We start from the raw sequence: 21,274 nt of genomic DNA, 5'->3' as shown, positions 1-21,274 counted from the left end.
GGAGTCAAAAAGGCTAATTGAAGCTGAGTCCTCATTCCACTATGTTTATTTGAGACCCAAGAGGCTGACAGCCATTTAAAACCATTCTGCTCATGGTATTCTGGACAAATAGATGGGTGACCCAGTTTACAGCCCAGTTAGTGCCCTTTTCTCATCGGCTGCTGACATGGCAGCTGGTCCTACCAGACGGTGATGAAGTCTCCAGAGGGCTCCGTCTGTAGCAGGCTGATGTTGAGGCGGATGCCGTGACCAATGGGTACGGTGATCAGCCAGACACAGTCCTGGGAGCTGGAGTAGGGACTGGGAAAGCCCGGGGAGTACACAGTGCCATTGAAAGAGGTGACGTTCCCGCCACAGGGCACTGCCAGGGAGAGGATACAAACACAGATGAGTGCTGGAGATCACCTCCCCCCTGAGAATTCAGATGACTTCCTGATGCAGTCCCAGCCCCCAGCACGAACCATCCTGCTCCATGAGGCTGGGCGGGATGGGGAGAGGAGATGGGGCTGAGGGAGGGCCAGGCCTGGCGTTCCCTGCTGTTCCCAACACACCACAGCTCTAGTGGCCCTCCATCTTCAGTGCAGGTCCTCTGTGGGCGTGTCTCAGCCCCTGGCCCCCCTCTTTCTCTTTCTTGTGGAAGAGACCTGTCCAGAAGGAAGGACACACCAAAGCTACCCCCTCTCCTTTCCTAGGAATACTAGAGTCAGGGCTTCAGTACTGTTGCTGGGAAGAGGTAAGAAATTATGATAGTATCTCTTTCTTTCTCTTTTTATTCTGAGATTCTTGGAGTCGGACTTTTGGTCTTGACTTAAGAGTGGTGGATTCTTGTGGTGAGGCTATGGTTGGGTTCAAATTATGGCTAAACCATTAATTGACTAGATAAGGGTAGCCTCTCTTTCTTCACCTAGAAAATGGGACTAAGACTTCGCTCCTCATAGGATCGTGGTGGCAATCAGATGAGCTGCTCCGTGTAAAATGCTCAGCCAGCGCTAGCTCACGGAGGGGGCATCTGCTACATAGATATGATCCTCCCTCCCTATCCTTCTGTCTCCCCAGAGCAAACTTACACTTAGACGCACTCTGATCTAGGCTTTAGGCAGGGGTATAAAGAGTCCTGGAAGTCTCCATGGTATTTGGATTTAATCACCATGGAGGAAAATAAAAAGAGGTTCTGGGCAAAAAAAAACCCCCAAAACAAAAAAAACCCCGGTCCAGAATAATAAGTGTATTGGTTGGCATGGGTCATCACACAGAGATATGGATGGGGCCGGACCAGGCTGAGAAGAAAGAGTCCCAATGCCTCCAAGCGGCGGCCAGGGTTCCTGCGAATGTGAATGCACCCTGAAGCTGGTGCACATGGGCATGCCATCCCTCCTCCGTGTACTGAACCTCCATCCGGTGCCAGGCATGGCCAGGGGAGGCAAAGGACAGCAAGGATACCACGGCACGTGATTCTGATCTGTGAGTGTGTCCCAGGGGACTGTGAGTGCCCTGGGACACAGCTAAGTGTACCGGCATCTCCAGCCCAGGGTGGAGCACGCCATCAACATGGAATGCCACAGAACATTTGGGGGGGGCCCTCATCTGGTCCTGTGAGGGGTGAGGGAGTCCTGGCAGAATTCACATTTAGACTCAGACCTGAGGGATGACAAGGGCCAAACAGGTTAGGCAGGAGAGAAGAGCAATGTTCTATAAGGAGGGACCAGCATGTGCTCAGAACCAGGGGCCAGAGAGGACGGCACATGGTGAAATGGAAAGTATTTCAGCTGAGCTGGAGCGTAAAGTCTGAGAGAGTGGAGAACAGGGGGAGGTAAGTGGGGACCAGGCCCTGAGGCACACCGTGTGCTACCCCAAGGGGGTTGGACGTTACCCCAAGGGAGATGGGGACGCCTTACTAGCTTTTGAGCAGGGCAGTGTCTGGAGTACATGAATGGTTTCAAAGGCTCACCCTCACTACACTGTGAAAGGTGGATTGAGGAACACAGACTGAAGGCTGGGCGCCCAGTGACGAGCCTCATCTAAGTGGCCTGGATTAAGGTGGAGGCAGCACACAGCGAGAAGTGGATGCATTTGAAGGGCAATTAGGATGTAGAATTAGCAAGACTTGGTGACTAGGTCGGATAAGGGAGAGGGAGCCTGCCCAAATTGAAGGCTGAATAACCAGGGCACTAGAGGCACCCTTCACTAGGTGAGGATCTCAATGTAAAGGCAGAAAGACGATGACTTCCATTTTGAACACGCTGGGATTTAGATGCCTCTGGATAGGAGAAGATATTCAGTAAGGAGTTGGATGTACAGGTGAAGAACTCAGGAAAGAGACAAAGGTTGCAGATACAGATGGCATTTGGAGATGTGAGGGAAAGAAGACAGTCTGGGAAAAAAATTCAAAGGACAGCAACACTTAAGGGACAAAGAAATAGATGAGCAAAAAAGTTGGCACAGGCAGAAAGGTAATTGGAAAAGCAAGAGAAGATGGCGTCTAAGAAGCTAAGGGAAGAGGGCTTCCTTGGTGGTGCAGTGATTAAGAATCCGCCTGCCAATGCAGGGGACACGGGTTTGAGCCCTGGTCCGGGAAGATCCCACATGCCGCGGAGCAACTAAGTCCGTGCGCTACAACTGCTGAGCCTGCGCTCTAGAGCCCGCATGCCACAACTACTGAAGCCCACGCACCTACAGCCCATGCTCCACAACAAGAGAAGCCACCCTAATGAGAAGCCCATGCACCGCAACAAAGAGTAGCCCCCACTCACCGCAACTAGAGAAAGCCTGTGCGCAGCAATGAAGACCCAATGCAGCCAAAACCAAACAAACAAATAAATAAAAAGCTAAGGGAAGAACTTTCTTAGGAGGGAGAAGGGATTGTGGCTCAAGATGTCTGATGGAGGAAGCACTGCTCATTCCTCTCTCCTGTGATGCCATATAAAGGAGTAAAAAGGGAACAAAAGTCCACAATGAAGCTTGTCATATAGCAGGTGACCAGCCAACAACTCCAGAATGATGGACTGGTTATACACAAGGATGGTTCTGAAAATCTGAAAAACGAACTGGAAGTTGAATAGTTTTAGAGATTATGATCTTATATTCCAACACCAGAACAGCTCAGTTGTGCAAACAAGGTCTCTTTATCTATGGAGAGTTAATACTTCCAGCTCATCGTTTCTGGGCCAGTTACTGCGCTGGGAGCTTTACATGAGCCATCTTGCAGCCCTCACAGCTCTTACGAAGCAGAGGTGAGAAGCTCCATTGTACTAAGGAAGGAACTGGAGGTCAGAGAGGTGAAGTGGTTCAGAGATGAAGCCCAGGGCGGTCTGATTCTGGAACTGGGGTGCTTTCCCCTGGACTATACTGTCCTCCTGCCATATTTTCCCCTTTCAAGACAAATCCCAGCTTCTCCTCCAGGAAAAGGAAGGAAAATGGAACTGAGGTGTGCAAACAGGGGTAGGGACAGCATGACCTCCTGGTCCTTCTCCATCCTGGTTCTGGTTAATGAAGACCCAGGAAAGTACCACCTCTAGCTCCCTGATATCATCAACTCAGATCTCTCTAGGCTCGTGTAGGAGAGGGAGAATAAGCTGGGAGGTGTGAAGAGAGGAACAAGAACTTCCTAGAAAGATGCTTTATTCTCTCCTCCCCTTAGGAAAGTGTCATGATTACCTCTCTCTACCCCTCAGCATATCAGTGTCTTCCCTTCTGACTGCGGACATCTAACCCACGAGGTTGGCTATTCCCAAGGGCTGAGTATGTATTCCTTTGGCTGCGACCCACATCTCTTCCAGGTCCTCCCTAGGGCTGGCCCAGAACTCTGTCCCAGGACCCTCTTCCTGGATAGGCTTGGTCTCATCTCTATGGAAACAGGATGGACAAAGTTTGCCAGGACCTCCCAGCATGGGTGATCCCACGGGGCGGGCACGTGGAGGCAGGGACTACTCTGGATCAGTGTCCCTAAAAAGAATCACCAGGGATGAGGGAGGGACATACCTTCACACCTGGGCAGCGGGTGGTCCCAGTTCCGGTTGGTGCCGTGTTGACATGTGAGGACAGGGTGGCCCATCAGTTGATACCCTGGGAGGCACTCGAAGGTCACCGACTGCCCAACATTGTAGCCAGCTCCCCGCACAATGCCATTCGCAAAGGGCTCGGGGTCTGGGCACTCTTGAAGTTCATAGGCTGGAAACGATCACGAGAGAAGGTTACTTTCTCCTCTCTGGGCATTTTCTCCCTGACCAGAATATAGGCGTACCAGGGAGTTAGCATAGTGGTGGAGAACCAAGACATGGACTCAGATGGGCCTTCCTCATTTTCTAGCTATTGGCTTTGGGCAAATGATTTAAGTTCTCTATGCCTTTGTTTTCTTATTTAGAAAATGGTTATTGTGAGAATCCAGTAGGATCAAATATACACAGCTCTTTGCACAGTCCCGGCACATGGTGAGAACGTAATCAATGCTATCTGTTATTATTGTTCCCATGGGAATAGGGGACCCAAGGAAGACAAGGCTAGATTGAACCATTCTTGTTTTTTTTTTTTTAACATCTTTACCAGAGTATAATTGCTTTACAATGTTGTGTTACTTTCTGCAGTATAACAAAGTGAATCAGCTATCCGTATACATATATCCCCTCCCTCTTGTGTCTCCCTCCCACCCTCCCTATCCCACCCCTCTAGGTGGTCACAAAGCACCGAGTTGATCTCCCCGTGCGATGCAGCTCCTTCCTACTAGCTATCTATTTCACATTTGTGAACCATTATTCTTTGAGCACCTCACTGGGGCTCAGCATTGACCTCCGCTCTTTCCTGTTGCTGATCTCATTCAACCACCAAGGTCACAAACACGGGAAGTGGTCAGGTGAGGACATGAGTGGGGCCCTTCTAACTGAGAAATGAGAGCCCATCAGGAAGGAAGAAATGGGGTGGGAGGAAGCCAAACCTGCGGCAAAGGACAGAATAGCTGGGGTAAAAGTCCCTCTAAAGTACAAGGAAGTTGCTTCCCTGAGTATGAGTGTACCTGCCTCACACTCCTTAACGGGAGTGGCTGAGTCCTGGCCCACCAGGAGAAGTCGTTGAGGGATTTGCTGAGCACGTCACAGAGCAGAGCCTTCACTTAATTGGACAGTAACTGGGCCCACCAGACAGAAAGTCAGCCATGGGAGTAGAGGGAGCGTTCCAATAGTGGAAATTCTCAGGGGGAATAGCTGAGACCCAGTGAGTGCTCCATGCAGGCCGGTGCACTCACCATGTGCAATAACGACACGAATAACAGTCCTCATGAGAGTGCCATTACTGAAGTTCTCCCTCTGTGAGGGTGGCTATTATGTATTTCCTTTCAGGATTGTGCAGGGAGGTCTCTGTGGGAAGAACTGGGCAGGTTTCACTGGACATCATCAAGTAGTTGGCTGTGTTGAAAAATCGAGCAGTTCTAGAGAGAGTGGGTGGGCTGGTCAGCCAAAGGGAATGTGGCTCTGTTAGCGGCAGAGGGTTTAGACGACCTGGCAAATAAAGTCTTAGTAGAAGTAGGGAGCCTGTAGCTCAGAGAGGTGACTGAATGGATGAATTGGGCTTGTTTTTTTTTTTTTTTTGGTAAAATATTTCATTTATTTATTTATTTATTTATGGCTGCGTTGGGTCTTCATTGCTGTGTGCAGGCTTTCTCTAGCTGAGGCGAATGTGGGCTACTCTTCGTTGCAGTGAGCGGGCTTCTCATTGCGGTGGCTTCTCTTGTTGCGGAGCACGGGGTTCTAGGCACATGGGCTTCAGTAGTTGCGGCACGTGGGCTCAGTAGTTGTGGCTCGCGGGCTCTAGAGCGCAGGCTCAGTAGTTGTGGTGCACGAGCTTAGTTGCTCCATGGCATGTGGGATCTTCCTGGACCAGGGCTCAAACCCATGTCCCCTGCATTGGCAGGCGGATTCTTAACCACTGCGCCACCAGGGAAGTCCGAGCTGGGCTTTTAAAGAGAAGCCTCGGTGGGAACAGGGGGACCCAATGATGGGGAGGAGCCTGAAGACCAAGGCCTCATGAGAAACCAGAAGCAGCCTGGAGGAGAGAAGCTGGGTCTTTCTTACAGGAATTGTCTCCAGTGGAAGGAGCTGGGCTTTTCACAAAGAGAGACCCTGAAGTGAGGGTACCAGGACTGCTTTCACAGGGAGAGAAGTCTCAGAGCCCGTTCCACCAGAGGAAGCTTCAAAGGGGGAGGTTGATGAACTAGAGACTGTCATACAGAGTGAAGTAAGTCAGAAGGAGAAAAACAAATAGCGTATAATATTGCTTATATATGAAATCTAGAAAAGTGATACAGATGAACTTATTTGCAAAGCAGAAATAGAGACACAGATGTAGAGAACAAATGTATTGATACCAAGGGGGGAAAGGGGAAGTGGGATGAATTGGGAGATTGGTATTGACATAGACACACTATGTATAAAATAGATAACTAATGAGAACCTACTGTATAGCACAGGGACCTCTACTCAATGCTCTGTGGTGACCTAAATGGGAAGGAAATCCAAAAAAGGGGATATATATATATATATATATATATATATATATATATAGCTGATACACTTTACTGTACAGTAGAAAGTAACACAACACACTGTGAAGCAACTATACTCCAATAAAAATTAATTAAAAAATGAAAAAAAAAAAAAGGGAGAGGTTGGGCCTAGAGGGCAGATGTGACCCCTAAGAGGTGGACTCATTAACTTTCCCAGGAAAGGGCTCCTTAGGGAGACTAGTAGTAGATGCTCCAGTGGGAACAGATACAATTTCAAACAAAGCACCATATTAACAATACTAATAATGATGACGTCTAACATTCGGGAACAATGTCATCATTTTGCTAAGTTCTTGTGTTTTTACAATCTCCTGAGAAATTTTAGTGGACTAAGTTAAGCCTGTCAGACTAGGAGACCTGGGTAGGCGTAGCTTATGCTGTTACTGAAAACTTTATGGGAATATTTACCTGAAGAAGGGAAAGGAGAACCCCAGCCGAGGATGTTCAGAGTGTCTAACAGGAGGGATTCTGAGGAAAAGTAAGGATTTGGATTTCTTCCAAAGAAAATCAAGGGACCACAGAGAGCTAGGCCTGCTCTATAGAAATGGCGGCTGTGGTGACAGGTGGCTCTTTCATGAAGCAGGTCTTTTCATAAAGAAAAAACCTGGGGTGAGTGGTCAGGCTAAAGAATGTGGGTCTATGGGGCAGGGAGGATTATTTGGGCCTGACACATTGGGAGGCCTTGGTGGGAGCGCCTGGGCCTCTGGCACCAGAGACAACCTAGTCGGGAGGTTGGGGTCATCATACACGAGAAGGCTTAACGGAAGCTGAGGTCAGGTCTGAGGGGGGCAGCTGCCCTGACACCAAGAGTGGCTCCGCAGGGGCCGTCAGGACTGGGGCAGTGGGCAGGTGCTACGGAAAGAGCTGGGCCTGTGACCCAAGGGAAGCCTCAAGGGGATCATCCAGGCAAGTGCTGGGGTACAATGTGAGTGAGGGGAGCTGGGCTACCACAGAGTGGAAACCCCAGTGGACATTGCTGGGCCTCTCACACAGTTGGGCCAACTCAGGTGAAGGTGCTGGTCCTCTGAAGGCAAACTTACCACCCCTCCTCCCTGCTTCCACCCCTGCCCCCCGCCACACACACAGCGAGCATCCTCAAGAAACCGGCTTCCTCTCAACATGTGGAGCCTCGGTGTGTGTGGCGCTAACCCAGAGTGCCGGCCTGTGTCTGGAAGCCATAGTGCAGGGCCCGTGTGCAGAGGAGCCTCAGGTGAAGCTCCTCAGAGGTGAGGGCTTGGTGAGCATGGGAGGGGCTCAGACCAGGGCTCCGTGGGGATAGTTAGGTCTCTTCTACAGGGAGGGAGTCTGCAGGACTCAGAGGGAAGCTTTGACAAGGACAAAGCGGACTTAACACGTGGGGAATGCAGCGTGAGTGTCTAGTCCCACCACGCAAGCTTGGCGGGCAGGGCTGTGCCCGTCACAGGGGTGAAGGCACAGGGCACGGGTGGGCCCCAGAGCGGCTGTCCCTGTCACAATGGTGGCGTAATCAGACCTTGCATTTATCCAAGAGGAGGAGCCTCAGGGAGAGCCCTTGGGCCTGAAAGAGGATGTTACAAGTTGAACTGTGTCCTCCGTAAATTCACATGTTGAAGTCCTAACCCACTCCTGTGTCTCAGAACGTGACCTTATTTGGAAACAGCGTCTTCGCCTGCCTTTACCTAAATTAAAATGAGTCCGTTAGGGTGGGCTCTATTCCAATATGACTGGTGTCCTTATAAAAAGGGGAAATTTGGAGGCAGACAGACAGGGAAAACAACATGTGAAGATGAAGCCAGAGATGGGGGTGATGCTTCCACAAGCCAAGGAATGCCAGATGGCCAGCAACCCACTAGAAGGCAGGAGAGAGACATGGAGTATACTCCTCCTCACAGCTCCCAGAAGGAACCAGCCCTGTCCACACCTTGATCTTGGGACTTCCAGGCTCCAAGACTGTGAGAGATTAACTCTGTTGTTTAAGCCACCCAGTCTGCGGTACTTTGATAGAGCAGCCCTAGGAGACTAATAACTAGGAAGCCTGAGAGAGGCATGCGTCTGTCCCAGAGAGGCACCCTGACCTTGTATTTGGGCCTGAGTCTCTCCTGGGACAGCCTGTGGCCGCGGGACGCATCATGACCCACTGGGCAGGGCTCACGGCCCACTGAGGCTGGGTACACTTCACAGGCACAGGCTCCTTTAGTTAGGGTTGGCCTCTGCGATGCGCCCACAATATAGCCCCTCTGGGTGGGCAGCTGCGTTACCACCGACGAAGTGGCACTTTCTGGGAAAGAGGCTCGGCTTCTCGCTGCTGCTGCCTTGGTATGAGGGTCCCAGCTCCTCCTCCTGAGGCTTCCCAGGTGGTAACAACCCTGACCATACTCAGGGATGGTCCCCAGAGGGGGCAGCGCCCATATAACTGGCCCAACGGTGGGGTACCCTTTAAGGCTTTCCCTCAGTGACAAGCCCAAATCCTTGGTCAGTATTCATCTCGGACAAGGGATAAAAAAGCCAAATGTCAGAACGGTCTGTATATAGAAATTCTACATTACCATAGAGAACACAACCAAAAAAATCGTGACGCATTACATATTCTTCACAAGAAACATGTAACTAGGTGTGGGAAAAGATCTGGAAAGATCACGTCAAAACAATAGTGGTTATTTCTGGGGAATAATTCTGGGTTTGGAGGCTGTAGACAAAGAAAGCTTGGCCTTACCTGTAATGTTTTAATTTCTTAATTCCTCCCTCCCTCCCCTCCTTTCCCTCCTTCCCTCCCTCCTTCTTTCCTTTCCTCTTTCTCCCTCCCCCTTTCTTTTTTAACACGGTAGGTGTGTTTATAGACTGTGTAATTAAAAATTAACTTAAAAAAAGCAGATTGCAAAACTATCTATAGTGATCCAATTTTGGTTAAAAATATAGTTACATCAGTATATGTACAGAAAAAATGGGAAAAGCAAACGGTTACAAGTTGATATCTCTGCATAAGGCAGGGTTATGGGAGAATTTTGACTTTCTGTGATGCGCTCACAAAAACTTCTGTGATGTTTTAATTTTTTGACAAGCATGTACTAGCCTTGGAAAAAAGTCTAAACATATGAAAAAAAATTCAGTGGAAGAATCTGGGCAAAGAGGTTAGAACAAATGGTTCAGTCAGTCACACTCGGAAAGCCCCCAAGGGAGACGTGGGGTCCAATCAGGGCCCGTGTACCGCTGCACAGCTGGGCACAGCTGCATGGCACAGGTAACAGCCCCTCCACAGGGGAAGTCTGAGCTGGAGCGGATGGAGCTTTTCCAGGAGGAGAGGGCCGGTCACAGGACTCCAGCTCAGGATGGGGGAGCTGCGGTGAGCGTGGTCCGGCCTCACACAGGGAAACCCTCAGCGGGAGTAAACGCACCTGTCTCATCCTTAAGGCTCAGTGGGCCCTTCTGGGCTTTTTAAAAGAATTGTTACTGGAATCCTCCATCATGTCAGAGGAGGAGCTTTGCCGAGCATAACTGACACACAGGGGAGGACCCAGAGGAGGAAGCGAGCCTCTCAAGGCCAAGGGGCAGTGGCTGGTTGGACACTCGGGGATGCCTGAGCAGGACTGATGGGTCACTTGCTCAGGGGAAGCTGCTGGCTGTTGGATGGGGATGGGGATGGAGCCTGAGAAGGCGCTTTGGGGCTGCCGCCCTGGGAAGGGCTTGTTGAAGGGGTTCAACAGCCTCTGTGGGCCAGAGAGACGTGTCACGGTGGTCGGGCTGCCCCCCACCTCCCCGCCCTTCCTGGGTTCCCTCCTCCGCTATGCAGAAGGCTGGGAAGACGGGTGGTTGTAAGAGGTGGGGATGGACGGGCCTTCCCTCTCCTCACCCTGATACTCCAGCTTGAATCCCGGCCGGTTCTGTGAGTGGTCGCTGTGGAAATACACGGTGGTCTCGTGGGATGTGGAGAGCAGGGCGCCGGGAAGCTCACTTCCACTGAATCTGCCCATCATGCGGCTGGTCTCATAGGGGCCATTCCGGATTTCTATGAAGTCATGGTTGGGCTCGGTGGAGAAGTTCAGGAACTGGATGTGAGCTCCTGGGAGCAAGACAGAGGCAGACAGTGCCCAAAGCAATACAGTCCCGCACCCCATGTGCCGCCTCATGAAAGCATCACCAGCCAGAGCCCACGGGTCCCCTCTACGGACTGCCCACCCAGTTAGGGTCCCCAGACCTCATGTGGGGAGTCACCAGTCCAGCCCAGTCTCTCGTCTTCAGGCAGGACTGAACTTAAAAGTATTTCTATTATTCATTTGAAATGAAAGGCATCGGTCATTTCAGAGTGCCGTCTTGAGTCTGTTTTATTTTATGGAAAACGACGTTCAGGGTTAACACCTGATTAAATTTAGGATTCATATGTGTAGTATCAGTATAAAGATAGCTTTGTTAAAATAAACTTTTTACTTAACAATACCGCCACTTAAACATAACTACACCCAATCAAAAGACATGAACTTCAATACTGGTATTTTCCAGAGCACTTATGATGATTCAGAAATTAGAAGAATACATCGTCCTATTGGTTCTATTAAGATGCCAAGTGAAGTTTATACTTTGGGGTCTTATTGGATTAATCAAGGTCTCCTAGCAACCCAACAGGTTAAATGGATCTCATTAACATCTTAACTTACATATTAATATATTCTTTGAAGAATAAAGGTGGGACTACTGATGTTTATTTATTGATAAGATCTCTCAAAATTAGATTACTATTATTGAATATATTTCTAAGCAGAGAAAGAAGTCTGCAATGTTAATTATGAAAATCTGACTGCAAAGCAGTATGTAGCACACAGTTCTAATTTTTGTATTAAAAAACTGGAGGACTATTTATTGATTCACTAACAACATTTATTGAGCTCTTGCCATGCATCAGGGCTGTGCTAGGTGGGCACTGCATGGGGAGGAGCGAGATCTACAAGGCCCTTGTCTTCATGAAGGTCACATTTTGATGGTGAGGACTAAGCTGTGAGTGATTATTTCTGCATGGTGGGATTACAGATAAATTGGAATTTTTATAATTTGCTCGTCTGTACTTTATAATTTGCTTAGAATGAGCACATAGGCGTGAATTTTTTTTTTTTGCGGTACGCGGGCCTCTCACTGTTGTGGCCTCTCCCGTTGCGGAGCACAGGCTCTGGACACGCAGGCTCAGCGGCCATGGCTCACGGACCCAGCCGCTCCGCGGCATGTGGGATCTTCCCGGACCGGGGCACGAATGCGCGTCCCCTGCATCGGCAGGCAGACTCCCAACCACTGCGCCACCAGGGAAGCCCAGGCGTGAATTTTTTGCATCTGACTATTTAAATAAAATAAAGACTTGGCGTATACTGTTGAAGACCCTTCATGTCTCCTGCCCTCTCCCACTGTCCTCTCCACAGAGGCAGTCACGTCCATGAATTTGGAAGATAGCCATCCAGTTCATGTTTTGAGATTCTTAAATACATATCTGGTTTGTTTTAAACATTTGCATGAATCTTATTATACTGTATATAGAGTTTTGTAAACTTTTAAATTTAGCATGTGTTTTTCAAGGTCTGTCCTTGTTGATATGTAAAGATACAGTTCATTGATTTTAACTGCATATTAATTAATTCCATTTAATGAATTATCCAGCCACACTATTCACTCTCCTATTATTTAACATGTATATTGTCTCTAAATTACAGATAATTTTACATTGAGCACCTTTGTACTTATCTGCGGAACCTATGCTTTCCAGCCCACCGCCCATGCGTCATCCCAACTCCGGGGCTGCACGTCCATGAAAGGGGGGCTCTTCAAGGATCGCAGAATTTCTGAACTAATCTGCCTGACTGCCGCCATCTAGTGGCAGAAGTTTGTAACTGCAGCGGTTTTTAAACACAAAGCAGGTGCCATTAGGGCCTGTTTGGAGTCCAACACTAACTTGAAAGCAAGGGATCTGGTCTTCTGTGACTGGTCCCTGCAAGAGGATGACTTCCTGGAGGACTTAAAGATAGAGGTCTCTGGTGGCTGAACATCAAGACATACAAAGAAAGTGATGCACCTCCCACTTAAACTTCTGTTTTCCTCTGGATGTAGCCCTCCCTCCAGCCCTTCATCATCTGAGCTTCTTCTGACTCGTGCCTGGATGCAGAGCTACAGGGTCTCCCAGCTCCTCTTTCCTCAGTGTCTCAAAATCTGGAGTTTCCCAAGGCTGCCAAAGTCATCATCATTTTGTACCCTGATCACCATCCCCAGTTTCCTTCAGGAGATGGTACTTAATATGACTCCATTTTCTGGGGGTCACAACCTCTCTCCACCCCTCAGGTAAGATTTAGATCTTTAGTTAGATCACTTTCTCTTAAAAGCCTCTTCTCCATCAGAAGACCCACTCTAGGATGAAAAATAAAGGACAAAAGAGGTGGTCTTCACTCCTGAGGTCACAGACTGGGGGTTCACAGGCCTGGTCAGCAGTGATCTCCTCGGGACATTTCATTTGTAGGAGCAGAGAAATGACTTGGGCAAGATGACCTATGTGTACAGCCTATAAATTCCATTCAACATAAATCCTTTATCTCTTCAACAGAAATACTGGGGGTTAGATTATATTCCCAGTACACAACACATGAATCTCCACTAATTTAATTTTGTACCCAGATTAGTGTCCTCTACACCACGCCAACCCCTGTGTCTACACACACACACACACACACACACACACACACACACACACACACCAAAGACACCTCCCAACCTCTAAGGCCAGCTAGAAGGTGAGTATAAAGAACGCAAACTCAATTTCACGTTGACCTTGGCTCAGTTTAATTAGGATGAGAAATTAAATACTGGAATTAAAAGAACAGGCTGAAGTCCAGTCTCAGTAAAATAGATTGTTTTTTTCTTTTTTAACCAGCCCTGAGTAATTTCTCATTCCGCCTTTTAGCCCACTGCTCAAAAGATAAAAATAATAATGGCAATCCCTGAAGTTTTTTCCCTATTTTATGTCCCCAAAGCCCGTTCATCTCTACCATTCCTAATTGATCCTCACGCTCGCACAAGAGGTCGACAGTTGAGGAAGCAGAGAGGCCGAGAGCTAAATGGACTCAGCTGAGGTTAGTGACAGCCGAAGACAGCCGCTTTAAGCCAGAGGCCTGGGCGTGAAGACTTACCAAAGCCCACGGGCAGTGCTATTTGCCAGGAGCAGTCCGTGTTGCTGGGGTAGCTGCCCGGGAAGCCGGGGCTCAAGATCACTCCATCCATATCTTTCACTGCTCCTCCACACTGCGCTGTGACCGTGAGACCAGACAGAGCGTTAGGACTGCAGTGAGGTCAGTACGGGGCCATGCAGCATTTGGACTTTCCCAAGTCAATTTCCCTTTGAGAACCCAAAGGAACCTATAATTCATCTCCCTAAAAAACTGCAGACAAGGGCCAAACTGAGCATGTAAATCCAGGAAGGGAAGCATCTCCTAGGTCTGTCCAGCCGTCCACAAACCCAAGTTATGGATGCTTGACCTTAAGCATGCCCTTCAAAGTCAGTTTCCTTAGCGAGGTCATGCAGCACAAGCTGCCCCAGGAGACGTGTGACCATCTCCTACACTATCCCCCAAATCTCCCTCTCCTCACTGTCCAGTCAACTCTTCCAGGACTGAAAAATAGGAAAGAAGGGGACGGGGATGCGTTGGCACGCGGCCAGGCTCTTTACAAATACATATTCCATGGGACTGGGGGGTCAACAGAAGAGCCCCACCACGAGCCCACCCTCAGAGCGTTGACACACGCCCTGAGCCAAAGTGACTGTGATTATTTCAGCCCAGGAGGGGTTGGGGCATCTGAATCTCCAATCGAGGTGACTTCAGTCACAGTCACCTGAAGATGCAGGGCTGGGGCACGACTGCAGCCTGGTCAGTTGACGTCGATTCTTTCCTTTTACATCTTATTAGGAAAAGGCTGTGTGAGCAGAAAGGGGTTAGCTTGTCACGGAAGGCCACAGAAAGGAGCGGAGGGGAGGCCATGTGCCGTGTGTACGCAAACGCCTTCTGGGGAGAGGACTCCTTGAGCACACAGACCCGAAGGGATCAGTGCCCGGGTGCAAAGCGGGGACCTGGGCGTTGACCCCTGGGGTCACAATCCCAATGCTCCCACTTCCTGAGTGACTTTGGGCCAGGTCTAACTCCCTCCACCCCAAACCCCCAAACCTCAGTTTCCCCCACCCAGCACTTGTGTCACAGGGTGGTGATGAGGTTACAGCAGAAGGGACTTCGCCTGACTTGGAACAGCGGCTGGTACACACACGACACCCTCAGCCGCGGGAGCTGCTGTTCTATGAGCAGTTCCCCGGGCAAGACCTTTGTGACACAGGATGGGGAAAGGGCCCTGGGCTGACCACTCCCATTTCTGACTGCTCTGCAGACGACCAGGTCTGTATCCTGGTGAGATCACTGAAGGGAAATCTCATATGCTCCAGTGCCACGCCCTTCGCTCACCTTGCTTCCTACCGGAAGGTTAGCCTAGATTTGCACTTGACAGTTGGCGGGGAAACCTAGGTTTCCATTCCCAACTTTGCCACTTTCTTCTGAATCCTAAAAGCCTTAGTTTTCCTATTGGCAAAAATGAGGGTGATGACAGCTGCCCTGAAGAGCTGTGGTGAGGAGACACGTAGCTCCGTGCCCGGCATGTGGCAGACCTTCAATAAAGGGATGTTCCCCCTGCCCCAAGCTGACTAGAAGCTTCTGAGGGTGGAGATCCTGTCTTTTCTTGTATCCAATGATCTCTTCATCACTACTCGGCACAGAAACCAAACCAAGTCCTCGTTTCACAGGGAACCCTCAGCCTTCCTCTATCAGTGGATTCCATCTGTCTGTCCCACGAGAAGTCACAGGGGAAAGCCCAAAGTGCCCAGAGGTTCCATTTGGGGTTTGGTCGATTATCTGGAATCAGAATGGTCATCATCAGGTTTTCGAATGGGCAAGCCTCCTGTCATGTTTCATTTGGTGGGTGAAGGTATCCAGAAGTCAGGAAAATCTTGAGAGTTAAAGCTTACAAAAACCTCAGTCTAAAGTACTGTCTGTGAGCAGCCCCGGAATACCAAACTTCCTTTGGAGTCGAACTTGATCCCAGCGATATGTCACTGAACTCAAAGCCCTGGTAGAAATGGATTTGAATGACCTGGAAAAGCGGGGACTCTCTTACCAATACAGAGCGGAGGAGGGTAGTTCCAGCGCCGCACGGTCCCGGGCATGCAGGAGATGTGGGCGTGGCCCTGGAGGAATCAAGAACAGCGTGGGCTAGCTGCCCCCACGGGCACAATTGCGTGTACAACCTGGAGCAGGGGGCTTGTTCTGGGGCCTTGGGTCAAGGAACAAGACACATGGATCCACTGTGGAATGGGGAGTGAGGCAGAGGGAGAGAGATCTGGGGAAGGATGCTTACTAGCGGCTATTGCTAAAGAATTCTCATTTCTAAAGGTTCCTTGCGAGACTCCTTTAATTACTAGAGTCCCTCACTGCCTTCAAAGGAAGATTCAATTTTCCTAAAGTCTAATCAAACCGAAACTTTGCAGGAACACATTCAAGGCTGGCTTGTGCCAAATGGCTAAAGTCAGCACTTTGTCTTTTTCATGAACAGCTCCAGGAGGGGATAACAGTGCCTGGGGGATCTGGGGGGCTTCTCTCTGTTCTTTGGTGACTGCAGGGGGAAGGCCGGCTGACCCCGGCTCAGGGGACACCTTTCCGGCCCTGGGGGTCAACGGGAGGTACCTGGAGGGCATATCCCGGTTCACACTGGAAAGAGACCACATCGTTCACCAAGTAGCGCTCGCCAGTCTTCACCCCGTTACTGGGCACAGCAGGTTCTGGACAACTGCTCAGGCCCACCGCTAGACCAGACAGAGACAGACAACAGGAGAATGGACAAGCCCATCAGGTGGATGTAAGAGCAGGCCGAGGGCATGGCTGGCAGCAGGGAGGAGCAGCTGCCTCCAAGCTGTGTCTTCTCTGCTTTCTCTCCTCCCAACCTCTAAGCCTTTCACCTCCCAGCACATGAGAAAATCAGAATGTTCGCACGGCACAGAGGCTCAACAGACCAAAGCCTCCTGGGGCAGGCGGGTATCATGTGGGGACTCTGGCTGTCCAGAGGCCCTCGGGCTCAAAACTATACAACATTGCTATCACCCCAAGAAGTTCCATCATGCTCTTCCCAAGCAACTTTTGTCCTACATGTGCTTTTAAGAAGTGGATGTCATGCTTGGAAATGGAAGATGTTTGGGCCTAAATCCACAAATCCCAGCATCTGGGCCAAAAGACTCCAAGGACAATATTAAAACAATCATCAAACTGAACTGAAAGTACTTCATCTCAACTGTCATCTTGTCTCTTTTTGCCCCACTCTTCCCTGCAGTCCAAGTAGAAGGCAACTCAGTATTTAGTGGGGTGATCAGAACTTAGTAACCTGACACCTGCTTACTGGAATGGCAGTGGTAGACAGAAGGAGGAGGAGGGGCAGAGAGAAAGAGAAAACAAGAGCAAAAGAGTGTGGTGGGAGAAGAATGCAATGGGGAGAGAGGTGAGGACAGAGAGAGGAAGACAGAAGGACACGGAGAAAAGTCCATTCTAATTTCTTTACATTGCATAGCTTGATTTATTTAAGCCATGCTTACAACAAAGGAAGACTTAAAAAAATCATATGCAATTTATTACTTCTGAAAGCACATTGTTTCATTTCCATTTCAATTAAATAAATATTAAATACACAGCAGTAGACAAGACTTTTCAGTACCCTTCAAAACCATTTGCCTCTACAATAGCAGTTAATTCTCCCCTTCTGTACCCTCTTTGTAGATTATCTACAAAACAAACACAACTACAGGGTACTGGCTCCTAGGAATTTTAGTCTCCAAATACTAATGGAGACCTCTGTTTTCCCCTAGTTCTTTCCACTGTGAGAGGACAGTGCATGATAAACACCAGCTACTGAGAAAACTACCCATTCCTTTGAACAATAGCAACAGAAAAAAGAAATTCAGAAAGGTGAATTTTTCCTGGGAATGAGGCAGTAGAATGGCAAAAAGATTTAGGAAAGTTCTATCTTTGGAACATGTAAGAAAAGAGAAGATTCTAGGGAACATTTAAGAACTCAAATTTAAATATTGGATAAGGAAACAAAACTGGAGAGAACAGAGACGAGAGGGTGAAAGGAAAAGTACAAATTATTCAAGAGCCAGGATACTTCACCCTGCTGGGTCAGTGAGGCCTGAGAGGTCTGTGGGAGGAAGGTCTTGGAGGTCCCTGTCCTATCCTCCACCCTGCAGGGTCTTGGCTTCCAGCTGCCCCAGGGCTTTCTGACCAGCTACCCATTTCAGTTCTTCCAGGCGATGAACATCCTGGGATTCAGCTAGTCCTCTCCCAACTACCTGGACAAAGCTCGTTCATTTTGAGACCAGCTGGGTAATGCTGACCCTATCAGGCCTCTAGCAGCAAGTGGGTCTTCCATCTGCCCATCCTGTCCAAGATGTTCCAGCCAACCACACCTTCTTCCATTTCTTACTTCTCATTCCAAATCTAACTCAGGTTAGACTGTAAAGTCTCACGTGGCCAGGGTTAGCTCCCCTCTTCTGTACACCCTTAGCATATCAGGTTGAACTACAATCACTGTTTCCATGTCCATCTCTCCCCCTAGACTTTGTGCTTTGTGCCTTATTCATCTTTGTTCCGTGGGCACTTAGCACAGGGCGTGCCACATTGCAGGTGTCCAGTGTTTCTTCATGACTTTCACTTCTCCACCAGCCTCTGGGAGAAGTGACTGTTCTATCCTTTGAACCACCGCTGTACCTCCTGGCGACACCCCTGTGAGCACCTGGAATGCTGTCATGTCCTGTTCTGTCCACGTGTCTGCCTCTCTCCCCTGGACTCAGAGGGGACTCACCCATCTTGATCTTACCCAGCCCCAGCATGGCATCTGGCACATTGTAAATACCCTATAAGTAACTGCTGAATGAATGCGTGGCAAACACTGCTGCCAACATATTTTTTCCTGTACCCAGTGGGGATGGGGATGGGCAGGCCGTCTCAGGATGAGAGCAGCTACCCCAGCAACCTCTGTCTTTGTCGCCCCACAAGGCACATCTGCAGCCCTTTTCCTTTTTTTAAAAATTAAAATTAATACAATTTTTTTTTTTTTTTTGTGGTACGCGGGCCTCTCACTGTTGTGGCCTCTCCCATTGCAGAGCACAGGCTCCGGATGCGCAGGCTCAGTGGCCATGGCTCACGGGCCCAGCCGCTCTGCAGCATGTGGGATCTTCCTGGACCGGGGCACGAACCCACGTCCCCTGCATTGGCAGGCGGAATCTCAACCACTGCGCCACCAGGGAAGCCCTAATACAATTTTTAAAGGTTACTTTCCACTTACAGTTTTTATAAAATATTGGCTATATTCCCCGTGTTTTACAATACATCCTTGAGCCTATCTTATGCCCAGGAGTTTGTACCTCTCCCTCCCCCTGCAACGCTTTTTCTTTAAGAGTTTTTAGTTGTGACCACTTAGGGATGCTGGAAGCCAGGATGTAAGGTTTTGAGAGTGGGAGAGGAGTGAAGTTTGCAATGAGGAGAAGAACTTCAAGGACAGTTGCATCGTTGACCAGGGTTTGGAGAAGTCAGTTTTTAGGACTGGAGGAGGAGAGAACCTCCATTGTCTCACACCCCAAATAATTTACTGGGCCCAAGCCGGTGACCTGGCCCCCCTCCCACTCCTGTGTGGACACAGAGGAAGCACACAGGCTTTTGAGGAACAGACCCTTGGGTGAGAACCCTGGCTCCACCACTTCCTGGCTGTGTGTCTTGAGGAGGTTTCAGACCTTCTCTTGAGCTTACGCATCCTCACCTAGCTTGGCGTAAGGCTTCAGTGGGGTGGAGAATATATAGCCCCAGGATAACCCCCGCTCCTTGTGGGAACTTAGGCCCTGTCAGTTCCCACCCTGAACCCTGCAAGCAGCTGACACTAGGGATTCTCACTTTTGTACTCCAAGTGGAAGCCCGCTGCAGACACGCTGATGTCGGAGTAGAAATGCAGGTAGAGCTGGTTGGAGGTGCTGTTCAGCAGGGCAGGCACGGTCGTACCTGGCGAGGAAATGGGGACCAATCAGACTTAGCCTCTCCTCACCCCTGCGAGCCCCCCCATTTCGCCGGCTGTTGCTACCTGCTGACGTTCTGCTCCCAAGGCCCCCAGATGTCCCCAGTTATCAAACTCACTGAATGACAAATTAGCTCGCCTTAGTGTGCTGGGTCTCCAACGGCTGAGGGAGGAGAGACTCCAAACAACTTCCTTCAAAAAAGCAGTGGCAGAGCCACGTGCCGGCAGCAGGGCGACTTCCCTCAGGTGGCCTATGAGTTTGGTCCCCTTCCAGGCGTCTTCAAAGTGACTCTGACGTGGATAATTCTCTAGGCCATTCAGGCAGTGTAGACAGTTTATCTGGGGCACATGACGCCTCTTAGGTCTTGGCAGCATGAAGTTCTGGGGTCTATAAGACCCAGATAATTGCCCTGACCTTTGGGCAAAATCATACACCACACTTAGAAGTCCGCTGCTGGAATGGGAAGTGGTGTGGCCACTCTGCTGACAGTCCCTCAAAAGAGTTACATATAGAATCACATATGACCCAGGAATTCCACTCCTAGGTGTATACCCAAGAGACCTGAAAACATGTTCCCATGGAAACTTGTACGTGAATGTTCACAGCAACATTATTCAAAATTAGCCAACAAGTTGGAAACAACCAAATGTCCATCAACTGATGAATGGATGAATGAAATGTGGTCTGTCCACACGGTGAAGTGCTGATGTGTGCTGTACATCGTGACCCTTGAAAACGTTACACTGAGTGAAAGAAGCCAGACCCAGAAGGCCATATATTGTAGGACCCCATTTATACGAAATGTCTGGAATGAGCAAATCCATAGAGATGGAAAGTAGCTTAGTGATTGCCAGGGGGTGCGGGGGTGCGGGACAATGGAGTGTGTACAGATGGGTACCTGGTTTCTTTTTGGGGTGATGAAAATGATCTGGGATTGGATAGCGGTGATGGTTGTAGAAGCTTGTGAATATACTAAAACCTGCTAAATTGTACGCTTTCAAATGGCAAATTTTATGGCATGTGAATAATAATAAAAGTCCACTACTGCCCTCAGAGTCCAGGTCCCTAGAAGCCCCGCCTCACCTGAGAAACTCCCCAGCATGGTTACAGTGTTGTCTGCACCATCAAACACTTCCAGGGAGTCCCAGTTCTGCTCTGTGACAAAACTGACCACTTGAATCTGGAAAGGCAGGGGGATTGAACCATGGGTTAGGCAGCCCTCCCTCTTCTCCTCCCTTCCCATCTACGTGAAGGGAGGAGCACCTAGTCTGGACCCGACACTGTGCTAGGAACTCTGATAAAAGTAAGATGCAGTCCCTGTCCCCCAGCAGTTCATCGTCCAGTGGCGGAGAGAGGTATGAGATGCTTGCACGGCAGTGGGGTACTCTGTCAGGTAGGGAACGGGGAAAGGAAAGTCCAGGCTACTTCGGTCCAGCTGGCCTCCCCGTCACTTCTCCAACACTCCTTGGGTTTCCTCACTTTCCTGTCTCGGCTGCACCAGACAGGATGTCTGCTGTGAGCCAGTAACCCGCGCCTGGCTGGACCTGTCCACCTTGAGTCCCTGCGGCTCCCCTCTGTTGGCCTTGCCCGCCCCGGGCCCTCCTCCTGGCCGCTGTGGCTGTCCTGGGCCTCCTCCA

At 49.6% G+C, this 21,274-nt stretch overlaps 1 protein-coding gene across 1 annotated transcript in view; it reads right to left on the bottom strand.

The window, feature by feature from the left end:
- The window catches only part of CSMD2 (CUB and Sushi multiple domains 2), a 669,690-nt gene that overhangs the window by 101,869 nt on the left and 546,547 nt on the right, over positions 1-21,274 (bottom strand). Inside the window, exons 36-43 of the mRNA XM_060142710.1 lie at positions 20,721-20,817; positions 19,519-19,623; positions 16,270-16,388; positions 15,704-15,773; positions 13,681-13,797; positions 10,377-10,586; positions 3,979-4,167; positions 184-361 (exon numbers count right to left, since the gene is read on the bottom strand). Coding sequence (XP_059998693.1) covers positions 184-361; positions 3,979-4,167; positions 10,377-10,586; positions 13,681-13,797; positions 15,704-15,773; positions 16,270-16,388; positions 19,519-19,623; positions 20,721-20,817 — 1,085 coding nt within the window. The remainder of the gene's footprint in view (positions 1-183; positions 362-3,978; positions 4,168-10,376; positions 10,587-13,680; positions 13,798-15,703; positions 15,774-16,269; positions 16,389-19,518; positions 19,624-20,720; positions 20,818-21,274) is intronic.

The sequence above is a fragment of the Lagenorhynchus albirostris genome, chromosome 2 (genome assembly GCF_949774975.1).
Source record: "Lagenorhynchus albirostris chromosome 2, mLagAlb1.1, whole genome shotgun sequence".
Taxonomy (NCBI): domain Eukaryota; kingdom Metazoa; phylum Chordata; class Mammalia; order Artiodactyla; family Delphinidae; genus Lagenorhynchus; species Lagenorhynchus albirostris.
Note: the sequence above shows the minus strand (reverse complement) of the source record. Positions and strands in the feature narration are given on the sequence as shown.